Raw genomic sequence first — 21,401 nt, forward strand, 5'->3', positions numbered from 1 at the left:
CCAGAAGCTCAGCAAGCAAGTGCTTGCTCTGAATCACACAACTGGATCTACTGCTGTCTGGTACCAAGAGCTACTTGCCGTCAAACGTGAACATCGCTGAGTAAAATTTCAGGCATCCTCTGGTAATGGAAACGCTGGAGGACGGTGGCAGCTTTAACAAAGGAGGGAGTGAGGCCAAGCCCTGGGGCTGCAGGATGGCAGACAGGGCAGCAAGAAGAGCCATGGAAGCACAGCACGAGGTGGAGGGTGGATCTGATGTGGGCTTTCCAGAGCTCAGCCCTTGGAAGGTAGGTGGTGCGGGTGCTGAGTACTCATCATTTCTGCAACTCCCTAGGAGGCACCCAGAGAAAGTCAGTTGAATTCATGGGGCAGATAGGCAGCCTCAGAAAAGGCTGGTGCAAAGGGGAAGGCAAAAGGTGCTGGGGTGTGCACTCTGGATGGGAATCTGGCTTGTGGATGGAGGCAGCAGAGGTAGCAGGTCTGATTCTGTCCACAAGAGGGCGCCTGGCACCAGGCAATGAAGCCGCCCTGGAGAATGGGGGGTGGTTTGTTGCTGGTTCCCCGATGGTCTTGGGAGAGCGGATGTGGAGGACGGGATACATCCAACTCACTACCTTGAAATTCCAGCAGCAGAAACAAGCACAGACGGGCAGGATGAGTTTAGATCGATGCATGTTTGCTCATTCTGAGACTGTATCATCTCAGGCCAATTATTTCCCTTTATACTGAGTCAGTAAGTTTTTTGACTGCCTTCTTGGTAAAATTTGAAAGGGCTCTTCCCTCGAAAACTGCCTTCCAAAAGGAACAACTCTTTCTTTTTTTTCCATCTCCTTCTCATACAGTAATGCTTCACTCATTTTGATTCATCTAATCTGCCATTCAATAGTGCACTATTTCAATGATTGTAATTTCCAGAATTCTATCTTCAAATCTGCCTTAGTCTCTTACTTTTTGCTAATTTTTTTCCAGCACTTTTAGAGGTTTCATAGTTATTTTATATTCTGTGTCTGATAATAACAGTATTGAAGTCCCAGGGGTCTAAATCAATTTTTTTTTCCTGTTCGGGAAGCATTTTATTATTGCTCCAAGTTTAAGAATTTTCACTGACAGAAAAGCAACACTTAGAAAATCTGCATTGCTTTGCTCAGCTTCTGAATCTTGGTTTTTGAAGACATATTTCTCTCCAGTACGGACAATCATTCCACCCATGATTAATGGCTCAATCTTAACTTCCAGTTTCAACACTTGGCCTTTACTTAGAAAGCTCTTCAGGGCCGTTTTTAATTCAGCAAGAGTGGCTTCATCTAAAGGAAGTACAGTGGTGACTGCAAGGTACTTCTCTACTCTGGACACTCATCATAGTAGAAAAGTCAGAACTATGGCTCCAGGGGTATTGTTCAAGCGACCATTTTCAGCAAGCAAATTGATCCAACCGGATGTGAGGGGAGAAAACCTTTTTTTTTTTTTTTGGCTGTGCCGTGTACGGCTTTGGAGATCTGAGTTCCCCGACCAGGGATCGAACCCAGTTCCTTGGCAGTGAAAGCGTGGAGTTCTAACCACTGAACTGCCAGGGAAGTCCTGAGAAAACCTCTCTTTTGCTGTCATGTCATTTAGGCTTTTCACCTCAATGTAACACTTTACATAGGGATTCATAATGGAAGCAGCCATTTCAGGTTCCTTCAAGATTTGTGCTACTCTCAACAATTCTTTTGCTACTTGCTCCAGTTTATTCTGTTTAGATGCAGCAGAATAAAGAGCTGTGGCATAGCGACCTTTGATACCATATATCTGAACACAGGTTTGATGGTGGCCCCACAGGCTTGATGAATGGCCTGAGCACAGATCTACTGAAGCATCGCACCTGCCGGGAGAGCCTGGGCACTGCTGGGGCAGCCTCTTCTCCTGGGCGGCTGTGGGTCAAACCTGAGTTGATGAGAGCTGAGTTAATTTTTTGTTCCTGCTGACTGTTGCTCATAGTGGCTCATTTGCTTGGACATGAACCTTAGTAACTATCTTGGACAATTTATACTTGGTTGATATGTAATAATATGATTATAATATTTTTCTCTGGAGGATTTGCATTTTTGCTTCTGCCAGATACCAGGAGATACAAGCCTGGAATCATCTTAATTTCTCAGTCCAGGGATTCTTTGACCTCTGGAGTAATGAGAATCTGAACCTCAGCTCCAGGAGACAGCAGACATAAAGTAGTCTCTGGTCAGGTTTTCTCTTTCTTCCAGCAGGGCCAGAGAGATGTTCTCTGCTCAGTTCCCTTTGCAGACAGGTCAATTTTCCCTGCTTGCCTTTTCACTGAGGCCAAAGCCAGTGCCCTGGCTTTATGGAGAGGTCCCCGTTTTGTTTCTCTATTTTGTACAGGCTCAAAGCTTAGTGCCACAGGTCCCCCTAGAGGCAGTTAATCCCTCCAGCTCTTGACTTCTTGGAATTTCTTTTGCCCCCAAACAGCAGTTTTCCTCTACTGTACCCAACTACCTTTGTGGTTTCGGCTTACTTTTTTGTCCCTTGGGGATTTCCTAAACTTTCTCATCTGTGACCTCAGCAAAAAAAGTCAATTCATTACAATTTATCTGGCATCCAGGTGTTTTATGATAATGGCAAAATTTTCAGCCTATTTATATAGCAAATTTAACATGGTATTTTACTATATTATCCCAAGTCCCTGGGATCATTTTTCCAGGGCTAAGGCAGACTGTGGATTGTTGACTTGTCTACCAAATGTGCTTTTATGCTAGACTGACAGTCACGAGGCTTGAGATCCTGTAATTGCTGAGTGGTGGACTGCAGCGCCGGGCAGCTGTTGAGAAAAACTGGCAGTCGGCACCATCTGCACGAAACAGCTAAACCCACACCTTGCCTTCTAGGGCCAAGGCCAAGGTCATCCTCCTCCCTACCCTAAGATCTAGTAACCAACCCTTCCCTTTGCATTTTGGGGGCCTGTGAAGCAGATGGTGCCAACAAGCCTCTGGCGCAAGGCTGCTCAGAAGTAGTTCTAGGGCTGAGGCCAGAGATGGGCATTCGGGTGACAGGAGTGAGGCTGGGGCCAGGTCCTTGGAAAGTGAGGCCTCAGGTCACTGGTTAGGAAACTGGACTGATAACCCAAGACTTCATATGTACAGGTACACACAGGTGTGCCTGCAGCAACCTGTGTTACGTCACAGCCGGTCAGACCACCTCAGAGCCATGCAAGTACTACTTAGGTCCTGTCGGAGGAACAGCAAGCTGGGGGGCTTTCAGGGAAAGCAGTTTGAACACAGGTTTCAAGGATCCAAGAAATGTTCAGTTCTAGAAATCCCACTTTGGAAAATTATCCCAAAGAAATAAATCATGCTAAGGAAGATGTTCACTTCAGTATGTTAGGGAAAATTTGAAAGCAATCCAACTGCCCAACAGGAGGTGAACAGTTAAATTATGGCCTTGAGAGAATTCCCTGGCTGTCCAGTGGTTAGGACTCCGGGATTTCACTGCTGAGGGCCCGGGTTCAATCCCTGGTTGGGGAACTAAGATCCCGCAAGCTGCATGGCACAGCAAAACAAACAACAGAAAATTATGGCCTTGATTAAATCACACAATCATTAAGCAAATAAATGAGAAGGCAACAGTGAGCTTATGATTTAGCCTCAGTATAAAAAGGAAATGAATGAATATTCCCAAGTCCAGGTATGTTAAAAACGTTTAAGGAAATAACATAAGAGTTATTAGAAAAAAGTACCTACAGATCCACTACTCTAGTTTTCAAACTTTCTGTGGTTGTATTTTCCTCATTAAAAGATCACTTAATGGTGAAGAGCTAACAAGGATTTGGGAGTTATCTGTAGCTGTTGTTGGCACTTGGCTTCCCAGAGGTCCAGAAGCTGGAACCGCCTTCTTAGCAGTACCTCCTGCGTTCATTCCGCTGGGTGCTCTCAAGCCATAGCAAGAACCAGTGGAGCCCCACCCCATCTCTGAAGATCGAGGAACAAGGCAGAGGGGACGCAGAAGCCTGCCGGCAGGACGTCTTACAGAACTACACGCACCACCTTCCCTCCTAGTCCCATTCCAGGCTTGAGTCAGAAAAGGAATATAGCCTTTTTATTGACTACTTTAAGTAGAACAAACTAAATACATATTTAACAGTTTTGGTTCATTTATACAGTACATTAAATAAGTTATGCACAGAGTTAAGTAACAAAAGTTCCTATCAGAGTAGAATGACAAAGCACAGAAAAACCGAACCTACCGCATCCCGTGGGTGGTTTCACATTCATCATCCCCCTTAGAAAACCACGCTTGGAAGCTTAGTTTTTGATTTATTTACATTATTGGCTTTCTTTTATGGACGGAGCTTTTGTAGCCTCATCAGGAACTTCGAAAGCCTCTTAGCCAAACGGCACTTTCAGCCATTCGCCTAATGCTTATTGCTGCTTCTCTCTTGCCAACTCCAGTGCCGGGACGGCGCTGTCCCTGCCAGCTGCCAGCTGCGCATGTCCTATTTGGTATAAGGATCAATGAGTGTACACTGGGCAGCTGTGGGTCTAACCAGATGGGGTAGCAGGGGAAGCTCCACCTCTGGGGCTGTGGAGGCAAAGGGTGGATGCAAGGTCCGCCCTCAGGCCTCAACCTTCTCCTGGCTCACGATGGAAAAGGTCGCCTGCACCATCATCTTTGGAATTGAGCATGTCAATGCACGTGGGCAAAGAGGCAGGTAGTCAACATTTTGGTTTCACAATAACTACAGAGTTGGAAGGGCCCTATTCAACAGCTCACCCTGTACAACACCCCACTCCAACCCAGGCAGGACTCCTTCCTGACAGCTGGCCGGCTGGCCCATGCTGGAACAGTCCAGGTCTCTCTAGCTTTTCTTACATTTGGTTCAAACCTGCCACCACCTAGTTCTCTGTAAATAGCTTAAAAAAAAAACAAAAAAAAAACTAAGAAACTTGGCTTGGTCTATTGACCTGGGAGCCTGGAAACCAGTGCTGAAGAAAGCCTCCAAGATGAGTTCTATTTTAAATGATTTACTCAATCCATAATCCCATCTACAATTTCCAAGACAAACAGCCACCTGGTCATCATTTATGCTTTCATCCCGAAGAACTCACGACCACACAATTCCAATTGTGTTGTTGAAACTTCAAGCCCACTTGCTGAGATATCTTCTGGAACTACCCATAACAAGGTCTACCCTTTGCAAGCAGGTGACAGCACTGGGGATCAATCTGACTTTGGGACAAGGCTGTACAAAGTAAAGTGTAGATTTGCTGTCTAGAAGCTGAAGATGCTCATGTTGACACCAAGAAGTGAGGAGCTCCTGGTGGACCAACTGGCCCAGATGTACAAAGGTCATCCACACTGCAGAGGGCCCACTGCAGCCGATGCCAGGCATGGACCCATGCTGGGGAGATGGGTCTTGTTTCCAGTCTTAGATCCACTGAGAGACATACCTGACTCGGCACTAAGAGAAGATGCACTTGCTGTGACCTCAGGGTCGCATGACTGTGCCTGAGCAGATCTGCTTGAGCCCCATCGCGGGGGCTGCAAGGATGCTCCCAAGTGGGGTGCTCACAGCTCAGGAGGAGGGCTGCCTATTCCTGAGCAGGTAGAACTAACCTGAGTCTGTTCTCACCACTGGATGGAGTCAGGCCTGGTGCAGGCAGTGTGGCCCCAAAGGATGATTGAAATTCTGGGGATCCAGCCCTCAAGCTTCCCTCAGAACATTTAAAGACAGCTCCCATGTTGGCCACTTCTGGTCTTCTCTGGCTCCTGCAACCTCTCCTCACCGGGGAGAGGACAATGATGTCCCATCACGTGTCACATCTGCTTTTGGTTTCCAGGATAATATTGAAGAGCCTATGACTACCCTGACAATACCTTCAGTACCACCACTATGTCTTTTTTTGTCCCCTCAAACTATAAAGGTTGATCCTCTAAGCAGTCTATTATTTTAAATCTAATTAAATGAAAGGGGGAAGCCTGAATCTGCACCCTCAACCTGGCAGCTGGAGTGGTTATCAGCAGACACGGGAAACCAAGTGGGGAACCTGGCCTCACCCCTGCCCTCCAGTCCCCTCACCCCATCCCAAGATAGTGTCCCTTCTCCTCCTAACCAGAGAGCTGGAGAATTTCAGAAGAGCGGGAGGTGGAGAAAGGGACTGTTTACATTTAAATAGGAAGTCTTGGACAGATGCCCTAGCAACCTATGTGTGAAACTGACCAAAATTAATACAGCAAAAGGCCTGAGATCTGAACTGTAGTGTGGAACACTGCCTTTCAGCTTGGCCTCTGGGTAGCACATGAGCAAAGCCGTTTAGAATAGCATTACAAAACTTCTGAAAATTAAGCTGTCATTGGAACCACACTCCACAAAAGTCAGCTAGGACCTACCTGCACACTAATCCTAAACCTTACCTGTAGAGCTTGACATCGAGCCCTGACGAACAGTATTCGGTTGGTTTTGGCTCTTTATTCCAACCCGAAAAAACCTGAGCTACCCTGGCTAGTCCTGTGGCCACTGAAGGCTTAACGAACATGCCTAGGTGTTCATCCAACTTGCCAATGAAAAAGGGAGCTGAGGACAGACCCAGCGGACACCACGAGACACCCTCTTGCTGCAACAGGTTTACAGGCTCAGCGACCTCCTCTCAGGGGACATCCTATATCTCAGGGAAATGTAGGCAACTCCTGTCTGGGGTTCTGATTTCATCTCTGTTAGTCAGGACACCCCAACTGCTACAGCTTAAGGAGTTCCACAATAAAGTAACTATTCTGTTATTCTTTCTCTGGGGATGTCTTACTTTATGTAGCAGAAATCCAGGTATTCTAAAGGTGCCTTGTTCTGAGTTTCTTTTAAGACAGAAAATCCTTGGGTAAGGTAAATTAGGGACTTAAAGTTCTTAAAGTAAGATACACCTATATGTAAGGACAACGTTACCTACGCTGATACCTTACTGAGAGCTTTCAATTCACTCTGGCCAATGCACAGAAATTGGCCATCTAAAGCTGAGCTTTCCAGGGCCAGCGGGACCTTGCCGCAAGAGGGCGCTGAAGGCTTGGAGGTGGAGTGGGGGAGGGTCAAAGTCCTTGGGCTCCCAATAAAACTTGAATGACAGGGAAGAACGTGTGTGGCAGTTCCTAACGTTTTAAAGGGACTATAGGTGATGTCATGTTCGGAGAGCTAGGTAAGCAGCTGGAAAACTCCCTGAAGACAGGAAGAAAAATGGGTCAGGCTCTCTCAAATGGTTGTCACATTTCACAGAACTTTCCTTAGCTCAAAGAGGGCAGGTACCAACAAAACAAGAGAAGGGAAACAGATTGTATGCCCAATAATAAATTGATATAGGACATAATGACAAGGTTTGAAGAACTCCTTCAGGTCCAAAAGGGTTGCTCAGAAGTGACCAGGCCTTGATTGGTGAGGCAAGTCGTAGCCACACCACATCGCATCCTGTGGGTCAACTACGGCTTCAGAGGTGCCAAATAGAGACCACGGGAAGAAGATCCACGCAGTGATCTGGACATGCGTGGTCTGAGATAAAAGGACACGGAACAAGACAACTGTGCAAAGAGCCAAGTGGTGACAAAACGTTCTGCATTTCCAATAGATGATCCATTCAATAATGTGATATTAGTTTGGCAAACATGCTCAGAGGGAACAGACTATCCACAATTGAGTCTCGTTCTCCCTCAGACCAATCCATGCGCTGAAAACTATTTTCTGCATAAGCAAAATCAAATAAGAGAAAAAAAAAATGGGTCCCAAACTAAAATAGCCAGCCAGGTTAGAAAATCTTGTCCAAAATGATCTGTGATGCTTGGTGAAGTTTTATTTTTTATTATGGGTGCTTTTTACTGAAACGGTGACTTCTTTCCTGTGGTTTCTGAGAATCTTAAGTCTGAACAGCAGGGTCGAGGAGGGAGTCCTGAGTGCTGCTTTTGGCCTGCCCAAGTCCCCACGGGACCAATCAGTGGCACCTGCTGAGGATGGGCTCAAGGAGCTGTTAGGGGCAAGGGGAACTCCCTTTGGGAGAGAGGCCTCCTCCCGGCTTGCTATCAGTCTCCAGGCCTCTGCCATGGGAGGACGATGGAGTAGGGGACAGCACATGGGGTGAGCTGCCTCCAGCCTGGCAGGGTTCATTCGACAGTCTGCTGCCTCACGAGGCAGGGAGGGGAGCTGGCGGGCTACACAGAAAAGTGGCCGGCCATCCCAGCTTCAGCTGGGAGAGGAACAAACCAGGAAGCCATGGAGGAGGCAGCTCCAGCCAGCTGCCTGTGTGCACATGACTTCCCCCAAGGACACAGACGGGGAACTGGGGCAAGTGTGTGGAGAGGTTGGGGAGCAGTGTTTGCCGGGGCTTGAAGTCTTCCTGCCTCCACTTCTCTTGATGATGACCCGACAGCTACTTGCACTGGTTCAAGCAGCCAACCTCCTGTGCAGAGTCTGTCGTGCTGTGAGGTCATCAGGGGGAAGCGAGTCTGGGGCTCAGAGTCCGCTGGTGTCGATGGCTGTCACAGAGGCAGGTGTTGAGGAGCGCGAGGTGGTTGCCGAGGTCTTGTCCAGGGCTGGACTTGGCACACTGCAGTCGGCGGACCGGGCTGAGGAGCCCCTCCCTCCAGGAAGCAGTGGCCGGCTCTGGCTGTGAGGACTCTGGCCGTGCAGGTTCTGGCCACAGAGGCGGTGGTGGCGCTCCCAATCCTTATGCTGGCAGAAAGAGCCGCAGTATCGTGCGATATTGCAGCCACTGCAGGTCTCACTGGCTTTGCGGCCACAGTTCCAGCAGTTCTGCAAGACACAGGCATCCGTTAGCTGCTAGGGTCCTGGGGGGCAGGCTTGTCATAACTTGTCACCTGCACTGTAAAACAGCAGGTGGGGCTGTATGGGGAGAGAGTGGACTTTGGAGCCACGCGCACCTGTGCTTGCCCTGCCGCTACTGTTATCTGCGTTCTGAGTTTCCTTCATCTGTACAACAGGAAAACTACCTATCCTGGGCTGATGGGACAGTGAGATGAGGGGTATGTGAAGACATTGTAGGGCAGCTGGAAGTCCTGCTAAAGGCATCAATTCATTGTTTTGACTCACATTTTAATCCTCAACGGCCAAACCAAATTCTGTCCCAGGGTTCCCCCATTATAGCTATCTATTCCAAGACCACACAGGTGCTTAGACAGTTTTCTTCCTTGCCCTTCCCAATGAAGAAATGACCTTTGTTGTGTTCACTGACAACACCTGATCTTTAAAAAAGTCACCTGCCAGAGGACCTGGGTGAGTGACCAGGAGGGTGGGAAGCTGTGCTACTCTCTCTGTGCTCATTCTCCTTTCAGTGATGCATCTCCATCAGAGGTGGGCTGAGGATCATGGGAATCTTTCTGGCTTGTTGGTAGGAGCCCCCTGCAATACCTTAGAACCTAAGGCCCTGAGGTCTACATCAGGGAGTTTTCCTACTATTCTTTGCACTTTCCTAGAGGAAAGCTCCCAGCACCTGCCCCTTGGTACTTTCCTCCCTGTAGGCTCCTGTGAGGACTTCACTAGTGACACATGAGTGTTCTGCACTTGAGGTCTCCATGACCCACTTATAAGAGAAAAGCCTTATGGCATTGGTCAGGTGAAGCTATCAGGAAAACAAGGCTTTCTTCTTAGGTGTCAGGAAGGACTTGATCAGTCAGCCAGCTGCCCTCTCCCCTGCAAGTTCTCCAGAATGGCAGAAGCCAATCACGAGGCCTGGCCTGACACTCAGAGAAGACAGATACTGTTCCCAATGAAATCAGAACACTTGCGCAAGTGCAAAACAACTGATAAGGGCCAAGAAGGACCTGAGGCCACCTTGCCCACCTCTTGCATTGTACAGGTGGGACACTGAGGGCCAGCAGGCAGGGACTTGTCTGAGGTTATAAAATGATCACGTGGTTATGCAAAGCCTGGAACCCAGACCGCCTGGCTCCACTATACCCAATGTACAAGTTTAGTTTCAAAAAGCCTTAGAAAGGGACTGCAGATTCCCTTCTAACACAACAGGCTTCTCAGGAAATACACTCTAAGGACCGCCCCAACCTTGCCAACACCAACACTGGAGGACCAAGACGGGACAGAAGTAATTCTGAGGATCATTAAAGATCCCCAAGCAAACTGCATTCCAGAGAATTTCATACTTTGGAGCCTGATAGGCTGACTCCAAACAATGCTTTGGTAGAACATTATTGCTTGTGGGGAAGAACTCAGTTGCCTTCATGGGGCTGCTGTGGAAACATTGGCCTCTACTCCCTCTGTCCAAGTCTGCAAGAACATCTCAAACTGGGGCACAGTATTAAACCAATGGTGCTTTCACCTTGGCCACCGTTACATTTAAAATATTTATTACATGATTGATGGGATACAATAAAACAAGATTAACAGCCTCCCACAGAGGTGGGATCATAGAAATGCAGGAACAATGTGGTTAGGGTCAGAGAAGCCAGGGTGAAAAGGACACTTTACATTCCCTATCTCTGTGGCTGTTCCCTGATTTCACCAAAAGCCTTTTTGCCAAGAAACATGACAAAAGGTTTATTGTGGTAGTCACCCTTCAAATCAGCATTTGTCAAAGCTGGAGCAATGCATGTGGCCAAAAAGGGCTTTGTAATTAATGGGTAAGGTTATGAACCTTCTGAGTTACTGGCCAAGGAAGTCAGAGATGGGATTCCAGAATTTCCTTTGTCAAACATGGGCCATCAGTCTATGCCAGTTATTACTCAAAGTGGCCCAGGGAACACCTGTATCAGAATGACCCGGGGCTTGTCAAAATCCTTGGGACCCATCCCAGAGCTCCCTGACCTTATTTCAAACCTGGCCTAAAGGAGAAATGATTCCTATCTTATGGTCAACTGCTAGCCCATTATGTTCGCCAGGAAATCCAGGCTGGGGACAGAAGGGGACCTCTCACTTCATCCCTCTACCTGAGGCATTCCAGGGGAGATGCTTCAGTCTGGCCTCAAAGGAGGCAGCTGTTCTGCAAAAGCAAGAGCTGCCACAGCTTACACACCTATGTCGTAAACAACATAACAAAATCCCTTCTGTCTAAACAGCGCATTGCAGTTTAAAAACACTTCCACAGGGGCTTCCCTGGTGGCGCAGTGGTTGAGAATCCGCCTGCCAGTGCAGGGGACACAGGTTCGATCCCTGGACCAGGAAGATCCCACATGTCGCAGAGCAACTAGGCCCGTGCACCACAACTACTGAGCCTGTGCTCTGGAGCCCACGAGCCACAACTACTGAGCCCGCGTGCCGCAACTACTATAGCCTGCGTGCCTACAGCCTGTGCTCCGCAACGAGAGAAGCCACCGCAATGAGAAGCCCATGCACTGCAACAAAGAGTAGCCCCGCTCGCCGCAACTAGAGAAAGCGCACGCAGCAACAAAGACCCAACACAGCCAAAAATAAATAAATAAAATAAATAAATTGATTAAAAAAAAAAACAAAACCACTTCCACAACCATGATCTAATTATATCTTCCTAAAAAGTGCAAGACCAGCAGGACAGGGGCTGCTACACACCCACTATACAGAGAAGGAGACTGACTCCTGAAGGGTATGCTGCCAGTGTGAGGGGAACTGGGTGGGACTAGCACTTAGGGCTCCTGGGCTCCTTCCGCTATACCAAACCACCTCTCACAGGATGGATGAAAAACTCCAGGGATACCTCTAGATGTCAAGTAGAACTTTCTGAACGAAATGGAAGGAAATCAGCTCTCCTGGTCCAACACAAAATTACTCAGAGCTTAGGCCCTGCTATCCTGCCCCTGTTTTGGAAGGAAGTTTGCTGGGATGGATGCTGGTGTGTGCCTCACCTGTAAGCCTCTTTGTGCATTGCTTAAAATTCTAGCTCCTTTAAAGCACAATGCTATAAATGGAGAGCTGGGATTCAAACCATGCAATCCAGATCCAGAACTCATACTCTTAGCCAAAATGTTACATTCTTTCTTCGGAGAAACACATAGTTAAAGATAAACATAGATATAAAAGTAGATAAATATGGACAAATATAGGTATTGATACGGATGGCTATAGATAAGGAATTAAATACACAACAGAAAAAAGTAGGAGGGGAGAAGGAAAAGGGGAGAGTTAAAGGAAATATTTTCTCACAATTCAGTTGCGAGTGCTACAATAAGGACTTTTTCCACATCCTCTGTGAATGGCAACATGATATTTAGGCATTTTCATCTTCACATTGCCATGCTTAACACTGTAACACTGAAAAAGATCATTTAAAGAGGATGAGAAAATAAAATTTCTGTCATTTAAAAAACAAACCAGGCTTCCCTGGTGGCGCAGTGGTTGAGAGTCCGCCTGCCGATGCAGGGGACATGGGTTCGTGCCCCGGTCCGGGAAGATCCCATATGCCGTGGAGCAGCTGCACCCCTGAGCCACGGCCGCTGAGCCTGCGCGTCAGGAGCCTGTGCTCCACAACGGGAGAGGCCACAACAGTGAGAGGCCCGCGTACCGCAAACAAAACAAAACAAAACAAAAAAACCAAACCAACAAAAAAATCTCAGTTCTTTATAACTTCAAGAGAATATCCCAAAGACTAGATGGGCTCTATCTACTTACAGAAACAGGCTTGTTTCAGGACTTAAAGTTTGTCTTAAAGCTAAAAAGTGACTAAAATGAAAGTTACAGAAAAAGCTCATTACATTCGAAAGGACTGTTATGTTTTTGTCACATGCCTTTTCTTTTCAGTTTGCTGTCCTCATTATGGTACAAGAGTGTCCTGTATAGAAGCATCACCACATCCTGGGGCCGTAGGCAGTCAGGCAGGCCTGCCCGATCTGTCACTTCAATCCATGAAAGGACTATCCTTTCTGTAAACAGATCTGATGCTACAGGACCCTGCATCTCCTTTCTACTCTGGCTTCAGCGATGTGGGATTACGTCAAATTCCCTGAGCCCCAGTCTCCTCATTTGTAAAACTGGACTCCAACAACACCCACACCTCACAGGGTCACTGTGAGGACCACAAAGACCACATACACTCTTCGCTCTGTACCTGGCACACAGCAGGCCCACTCAGGCAGTGGTGGTCCTCGTGGTCACGCAAGTCCGCAAACTGTCTTTAGGGTGAGTTTTCAAAACTTAAACCAATATAATGAGCCAATATACAAGAATATAATAATTGAGAAACAAATCTCTCTGGTACTGAATAAAAATCATAATCATCTAGCTCAAGAGCGGACTGTTGGCCCTTACTACCCAGCACTTGAGAGGGAAGCAGTGGGCTTCGTCACTCCAGCCACCCCAGCCCCAGCCCGCAGCCCAATAGTGCTCTGACCTCCGTCGACTCTTCTTGCTCATTTATGACGAGAAAGGCGTCCTCTGCGGCCTGCCGTTTGACATCCGCTATTGTCTGCTCCATCCGAGCTCTCTCGGTAGCAATCACTTCAAAGGCTTTTTGCTCTGCCTCAGCAACGGCTTTCTGTACTTCTGACATGGCCTGAATTTTCACCTTATTCACAGCTTCTTCTAGAAGAAAGTGACAGTAAAATCAACTGGCCGAGAAATCTTTCCCCTCCCACTCCACATCATTTCTAAGAAGGGACAGAGGTGAAATCTGATGACTTTTCTAAAAATACACAGGGTTGAACTTATGACAGCATTCACTTTTATTCTTATCCTCACTTGTCCATTCATGCTAGGGGCTGGGGAGACCTCGGTGACTAAGATGTATCTATATTCTCACAACTGTGATCAAGTATAAAGGTGGCTGAGGTGCCAAGATACATGTCAGTATAAGAGACAACAGTTTCAAGGGGAAAAGTGGTCAGCTCTATAAGTGGCAGAGGAGGATCAGGAATATGTGTCTTGGTTGAGATGGTAGGTGGAAATGAATTTTTAGAAAGTCTTGCATTCCCCGCTAAGGAATTTGCCCTTTCTTCTAAAGCAAATGTGAAACCCTAAAGGGTTCTATGCACGGAGAAAAGACTGAAGACAGAGATACCAACTGAGAGGCTGGGGCAATAATCTGGCTGATAAAAAGAGACTCTGAATTTAGGCAGAAGCAAGTGGCACAGAAAAGGCGATGAGATAGAATGAGCTGGTACATCTAAGGGTCTGGAGGTGGAGGTAAAGGCGAAGAATGGAACTGCTACGCAATGAAACAGACAGCAAGCAAAATGCTGATGTGAAGGCAAGTGAGAATGTTGAGGTGCATCCAGGTACAAATGACCAGGAGGCAGTTAGGTATGTGAGACTGAACTCAGTAGAGAAATGTTGCCTGAAGATACAGTTCTGGGCTGCTAGGTGCCCTGGGCCTCCAAAGCCCTGTCCAGTTGCCATCACCCCACTTGATTCCTGATCAGTTCCTCCCAGCACCACTGCCCTGCTTGGTTTCATAGGATGTACACTCCAAATGACATATGCTATGCATTTGAGCTTCAGTCCTAAGTCCCAGTGTGAATGGCCTCCCTTCTGAGTCCACAAAACTGGACAACCCAGAAGCCTAAGGAAACTCCCTTACTGCTTGGCTCTTGCACACGGCCCAGGCTCAACAGAGGGCTAGACACAGTGTTGCCGTCCTAGAACTTTCCAGCATATCGCTCCAGCCAAGAAAAGCAAGTTTTCACCCTAAAGGTCAAGGATGATGCTGAGCTGATCAGACACTGACTCCACTACTTTACTCTTGGTGTCACGCAGGTCCACTGTGGCCCACCACAGCTACCTTTCATAGACCTCTTTTAATTTCCCAGGTAGCTGTTGAGTGTCTCTTATTGAGCCAACATAGAAATGCTCCTAAGTGTATTTTACCTTCTCAGTTTAAAGATGAATCAGTAAGAATCATAGTTTGGAAATCTACCTTGCTGAAGGTCATCTAAGGTCACAGATGGCACTGTCACAGAACAAGCACTCAAATTTAGCTGGCCCACGCCAAAGGTAGGCTCTTAACCATAGTTAACCAAAGGTTACCTCTCAAGTAGAAAATCACTAGTTATCAAAGAGATCTTGTGCATGGTAATTTTTCACTCTACCTTTACAATTACTAACTTCATTTCCCACAATTCTACTTCTTGGTAGTATAATATACACATCCCCATTTCCAACTGCAGAGATTTTTCCGAGGCGCTATGTAGTTTTCCAAATTATTTTTAATGGTAAGATAATATTCTGTTGTGGTGCCACACTATAAAATTCATATAACCATTCATGGATATGTGGGCATTTCCTGGGCTGCCTCTCCCTTGCTCCAAGAATACACTAAAAACAGTGTCTTTTTACATACTGCTGCTTTTTTAACAATTTGCATGCCTAAATCTGGATCATTCCCTTTTATTATTATTTTTTAAATTTATTTTTATTTTTTTGGCTGTGCCGTGTGGCATGCAGGATCTTAGTTCCCCAACCCAGGATCAAACCCGTGCCCCCGCTGCAGCAGAAGCTTAATTTAACCACTGGACCACGAAGGAAGTCCCTGGATCATTCCCTTTTAAGATTCAAAAGCATGCCAGTGAAAAATGATTTCAAAATTTCCATGTGTTCATGGTTGGTAACACTTAATAATTTCATATATAAATCTCTGATGAATTATTTAGTGTCATTAACAGGGTCCTCTAAAATTTTGTCAGTAATTAGGTGTTAAAGACTTTGGGGGATAATTGGTCAGGGTTGCATTACCTTGTACTTTCCTGATTGTCAGTGAGAATAAACATTTTGCAATATGGTTAATTTGTTTTTCTCATGAGGTGTGTGTTCCTATCTTTTGTCCATCTGTTTATATTATGGTCTTGATATCAACTGGTATTAACTTTTTTGTAGAAATAAATTTTATCTTAGGAAGAAAACCAAAAACTGTATATTGGACTACAAAAATTTCACTGAGAAAGGGAGGCAAGAAGGAAAAGAAGGCTAGTATTGGATAAGGTAATATCAGGGATATGAGGTTAGTGTAATCCCCTGTCTTAACAAGCAGTTCCTACCCTCCCTTATTCTTGTAGAAAACGACACCTACCAAGAACAGTCGTGATGCAGCTAAAGACAGTGAAGATGAAAGGAAGAGCAGAATAAATCAAATGTGGGAGCGTGAGAACACAGTGACGGGAACAGGCAGAAACGAATTAAGCTATACACCCAGAAACAGGGCATATAAATAGGGAAGGAAGAGTCGGTTACTTAACACTTCCCAGTAGAAGGGGGTGATAAGGACTTGGATGGATTGTAGGGAGTCATTCCAAATTCTTAATCAGCAAGTAACATGACAGGCAGTCCAGAAGGTGGGACAAGCTGAAGGGGGAGAGGCAGGAGCCTAGAGCTTTTGAAGAGGAAGTTGTGAGAAAACCACCTTTCCCCCAAATATGTGCTCTACACTCATATAAATTAGTGAGTACATGTGACCTATAAGCAGACAGACATACCAGTTTTTTTCCAAAACTCCACAGGTACATATCCTGTTCCTGGCCTACTGTTGAATTCCCGCTGAGAATCTACAGAAGAGAGAGAAACAACATAGGGTCAGAAGCTGTCTATAATTGACATGTTTTACTGTTGTGAAAAACTTATCAGATCTCTCATTTACCATGTAGAAAGATTCAAACATATACATTCATTTACTGGAAAAAATGTTCTGACAAGGAATAAAATCAGATTATAAACAGTACACTTAATTTTTAGATGCTCAACATTGCTAATCATCAGAGAAATGCAAACCAAAACCAGAATATCACCTCAAACCTGTCAGAATGGCTGTCATCAAAAAGACTGTAAATAACAAACATTGGTGAGGGTGTGGAGAAAAGGAAGCCCTCGTACACTGTTGGAGGGAATGTAAATTGGTGCAGACATTGTAGGAAACAGTATGGCAGTTCCTCGATAAACTAAAAACAGAACTACCATATGATCCAGCTATTCTACACCTGGGTATATATCTGAAGAAAACGAATACTCTAAATTGAAAAGATACATGCACCCCAATGTTCATAGCAGCAGTATTTACAATAGCCAAGATATGGAAGTAAACTAAGTATCCATCAACATACAAATGGATAAAGATGTGGTACATACACACACAGGAATACTACTCAACCATAAAAAAGGATGAAATTTTGCCATTTGCAACAATGTGGACGGACCTGGATGGTACTGTGCTTAGTGAAATAAGTCAGACAAAGAAAGACAAATGCTGTATGTTATCACTTATATGTGGAATCTAAAAAATAAAACAAACTAGTCAATATAACCAAAAAGAAACAGACTCACAGATATAAAGAACAAACTAATGGTTACCAGTAGGGATAGGGAAGGCGGGGAGGGGCAAAATAGGAGTAGGGGATTAAAAAGTACAAACTATTATGTATAAAGTAAATAAACTACAAGGATGTATTATCCAACACAGGGAATACAGCCAATATTTTATAATAACTATAAATGGAGGGCTTCCCTGGTGGTGCAGTGGTTAAGAGTCCGCCTGCTGATGCAGGGGACACGGATTCATGCCCCGGTCCGGGAAGATCCCACATGCCGCGGAGCAGCTAGGCCCGTGAGCCAGGGCCGCTGAGCCTGCGCGTCCGGAGCGCTCCGCAACGTGAGAGGCCTGCGTACCGCAAAAAAAAAAAAAAAAGCCTCCCTTGTCAACTGAAGTGATTCTCCCCTTACCATTGCTGAGAGAATCTGCGCTCCCAGGACTGTGCTGCCTGGAGACCAACTCACTCCCTGTTTTCCTCATCTCTGTGTTTTCATTGTATCGTCTTTTCCAGTAGTTGAGTTCTTCACGATCTGATTCCTGACAGCGCCTCAGGACTGCCATGGAGCGCCTTGTTTTCTCTACCATTTCCATAATGCAGTTCAGGGCCTGAGCCAGGCAAGAAGTCAGGCAGAGTCATGGGATGAGGACATTCATACAATCAACATTGAAAATCAAGGACAGGTAAACAAAATATAAAGAATAAAGGTTTAAGAAGCTTACAGATTTAGCAATATCAAGTTTATATTTGAAAACCTTTCTTATTATTTCTCTTTAAATATATACACACAATTTTTAAGATTTCAAAATAATACTTTTTGGATTCTTCATGGTTGAAGCAGCCAGTTTCATCACAATATGGTTCTTTAAAGAGTGTGGTGAAAACACATTATATCTCTGCCTAAAGCAGAAGATTTATATAAGAATGCAATCAGAGAATTACATTCAGAGACAACATCACTCAGGAAGGAAAAGCTACTCTATGTATATTTCAAGCAGGTATTACATCTTCTCTTCCTTTTTTAGTGAGAGGGAAAACTCTCTTTTCCAATGGGGCAGAGTTTACATTCTGTGCCAGTATACTAATTCTCATTTGTATTTGGAGAAGCTCCATTTATTTAACACTCCATTTATTATACCAGGCCCTGTGATAAGCACCTTGCATATCATTACAACCCCCATGAATTCAAATAATATAGCATTATTTTTTTTTTAAGATATAAAATTTAAGGCTAAAAATGGTGAAAGAACCTGCCCATCACAGAGGTAGAAGTGGCAAAGCTGGGACCTAAAACTCATAAGCCTATGTTTCTAACCATTATACTACATGGCTTCACTTGGTTATGACCTCAAGTGGGAGTTACTCTTAGCTCTCTAGCTGGGGCAGTAGTAGATAAATCAGCTTTTATTGCAAAGACACTGTAGCTCTGGTTAGTTCACTTCAAGCATATACACTCTTACTCTCAGTAACATTAAGAATTAAAAGTAACAAGTAGTTAGGAAAACGATACACTGTAAGATTCTTACATGATCAAGATGTTTCCATTCATCTGCCCATTCCCTTTCTGTCAAACGGTGGTCTACCAACTCATCTTGATAGCCTCCATTTAGACCTATTAGAAATTAGATTAAATTTGAAGATAGAGGGAAGAATACAGTAAACAGAATTCTACCAAGTAAATACACATACATTCATACCAACTATGAGCACACTATTAAGGCCAATGACTCACAATGATCTAAAACCACAAAATGACATAAAACCAACAAGAAATCACTACTCATAATGTATTAAAAAACTCCTACAAACCAATTACGAAAGACAAATAGCCCAAAAGAAAAACAGGTAAGAGAAATAAATAAATAGGTATGCCCCTGACAAAAAAGTACAGATGATCCATAAACATATAAAAAGACATTCAAACGTATACGTAGTCACACAGGGTAAATAAAATCTTCACTAACGTGGTTCCACATCTATATATTGGAAAATATTAAATTGTCAATCATACTAAATGTTGGCAAGGTTGTGGCACAATGCAAGTGCGTAACCACCACAAACAGAGCTGGTGCTGTACAAGCACTTGGAAACAACTTAGTATTAACCAAAGTATAATTTTTTGCATGTTTTTTGATATACATTACTGAAATTTGCATGAATGCAATGACTGTGTGAATCAAGGGTATACTGAATTATCCACTACTTTGAAAATCTTGTCACACATGGCAACACTGCTCATAGTATCTGAACTGTCAATGTAACACACCTGTTATCAGTCTGAATTTATAGCTGTTGTATTCATAGTGATTCTGTATTTGTGCAACCATCTGCTTATTTCATCATATCTTCCTGTGTAGTCATGCCTGAGCACTAATACATTGTAAAATACTTTCTTATGTATTATACTTTAGAATATTGATCCTAAAATTATGGGACTAAGGTAGGCTATAGTATCCATAAATTTCATTTTAGGAGAGTAAATTGGGGGAGTGTTACAGTTTATTTGTTTAAAAGTTGGGGGTGGGAAATGATTTGGTAAGAACTACTGTACTAGGACATACATTTTCAAAAGAGGACTGGGGAGAATTAAGGAATCTATAACCAGCCTGGAAAACAAATGATTGACTGTAAAATAAACCTTCAAGGTAGAGGATTAAACGTCTTTCAAGTAGAACACTTCAAGATGAAAAAACCTTTTTCTAAAATTGTTAGAAATACAAGGAAAATCTGACCAAAATGCAGTTCTAGCTAGTTTTTAGCATACTTCTCTCTTAGAAGGTAACGAATTCAACTGGCAAAAAATGTGTATGAATATAGAAGAAATCAATAGGAAGGTGAATTTTTAACATAAGAACCATACAGAACAGCTGCTAAGGGAGCCATCATAGCATACTGGGAATGTACCCAAGCTCTCAGCATCAGAGAACTGGGGTCAGAATCTTGTCTCTGCCACTTTCTAGCTATGTGATTCTGGCCATAGTTCTGTCATCATGTATAAAAAGGCATAAACTCCATGGAATCCTATGTGTGAGGATTAAAAGAGATAATGTACATATACCACAATCTAAGTACTTAAGACTCAGTAAATGTTGGCAGCTGAGAACACCACTGCTGTCGTGGCCCACACCATTCAGCTACTACTGCATGAAGCCAGGGCCCTACTGTGGTCCGAGCCTCTGAAAGATGCTAGTGAGTCTAAGTCAGAAGAGGGGACAGGCAAATGTTTTGCAACTTTCAACTCCACAGGGCAACCCACAAATGGAAATGCAGGGCCAATACTGGAAACTAGCAGCCCTTTGGTTCTCTGCTCGGACATATCTCAGCAGTTAAACTACAAAGAACCTTCTACAGTAAACTTATTTGAGTTTTTTGACAAGGAGCTTTGTTCAAAACTGATCTCGGGTGAGGTCTGCTAGGGGCCTTTTTGTTTTTCCTTAAATTTAATGGTTGCTGAGGATGCATATGCCAGGCAGTCCAAATGTGACAATTACCCAGCACAGGAGGTGGTGTTCTCTCCATTTTATTTTTTTTTATAAATTTTTTGGGTTTTTTTGGGCTGCATTGGGTCTTCATTTCTGTGTGCTGGCTTTCTCTAGTTGTGGTGAGCAGAGACTACTCTTTGTTGTGGCGCACACACTTCTCATCGCAGTGGCTTCTCTTGTTGTGGAGCATGGGCTCTAGGTGCACAGGCTTTAGTACTTGCGGTGCATGGGCTCAATAGCTGTGGCATGCAGGCTCAGTAGTTGTGGCTCACGGGCTCTAAAGCGCAGGCTCAGTAGTTGTGGCACATGGCTTAGTTGCTCCGCGGCATGTGGGATCTTCCCAGCCCAGGGATCGAACCCGTGTCCCCTGCATTGGCAGGTGGATTCTCAACCACTGTGCCACCAGGGAAGTCCTTCTCCATTTTAGATATGTGTAATCTGAGGCACAGAGAGCCTAAGCAACTTGCATAAGATCACACAGCTAGTTAGAATGCAGAGCCAAGATTTAAATTTAGGTATGCCTTACCTCTAACCTAAATGTCTCTGCACTTTCACCTCTTAAGACCACATGTTTTACATCTTTCTTACTTAATTTTAAAAACATTTTATTCTGAAATAAACTCAGACTTAGAGAAATGTTGCAAGAATAAAGAATTCTCACACAACCTTCACCCAGGTTTCCTAAACGTGAATATTTTTACCTCTTTTGCTTTGTCATTCTCTATTTTT

The 21,401-nt window shown here is 44.7% G+C and overlaps 1 protein-coding gene and 1 pseudogene across 2 annotated transcripts in view; both read right to left on the reverse strand.

Moving 5' to 3' along the window:
* Nucleotides 1-1,121: 1,121 nt before the first annotated feature.
* On the reverse strand, nucleotides 1,122-1,975 carry LOC101290139 (ATP synthase subunit O, mitochondrial-like; annotated as a pseudogene).
* A 2,095-nt stretch (nucleotides 1,976-4,070) lies between these two features.
* The window catches only part of CBFA2T2 (CBFA2/RUNX1 partner transcriptional co-repressor 2), a 168,810-nt gene continuing 151,479 nt past the window's right edge, over nucleotides 4,071-21,401 (reverse strand). The window contains exons 7-11 of one of the 2 annotated variants that reach the window (XM_033433482.2): nucleotides 18,717-18,802; nucleotides 17,603-17,798; nucleotides 16,366-16,434; nucleotides 13,293-13,480; nucleotides 4,071-8,773 (exon numbers count right to left, since the gene is read on the reverse strand). In XM_033433482.2, the coding sequence (XP_033289373.1) occupies nucleotides 8,474-8,773; nucleotides 13,293-13,480; nucleotides 16,366-16,434; nucleotides 17,603-17,798; nucleotides 18,717-18,802 (839 nt within the window). In that variant the 3' untranslated portion in view covers nucleotides 4,071-8,473. Of the gene's footprint in view, nucleotides 8,774-13,292; nucleotides 13,484-16,365; nucleotides 16,435-17,602; nucleotides 17,799-18,716; nucleotides 18,803-21,401 lie in introns of both variants that reach the window. The other variant, XM_004272726.3, reaches the window with a different exon arrangement.

The sequence above is a fragment of the Orcinus orca genome, chromosome 16 (assembly GCF_937001465.1).
Source record: "Orcinus orca chromosome 16, mOrcOrc1.1, whole genome shotgun sequence".
Taxonomy (NCBI): Eukaryota; Metazoa; Chordata; class Mammalia; order Artiodactyla; family Delphinidae; genus Orcinus; species Orcinus orca.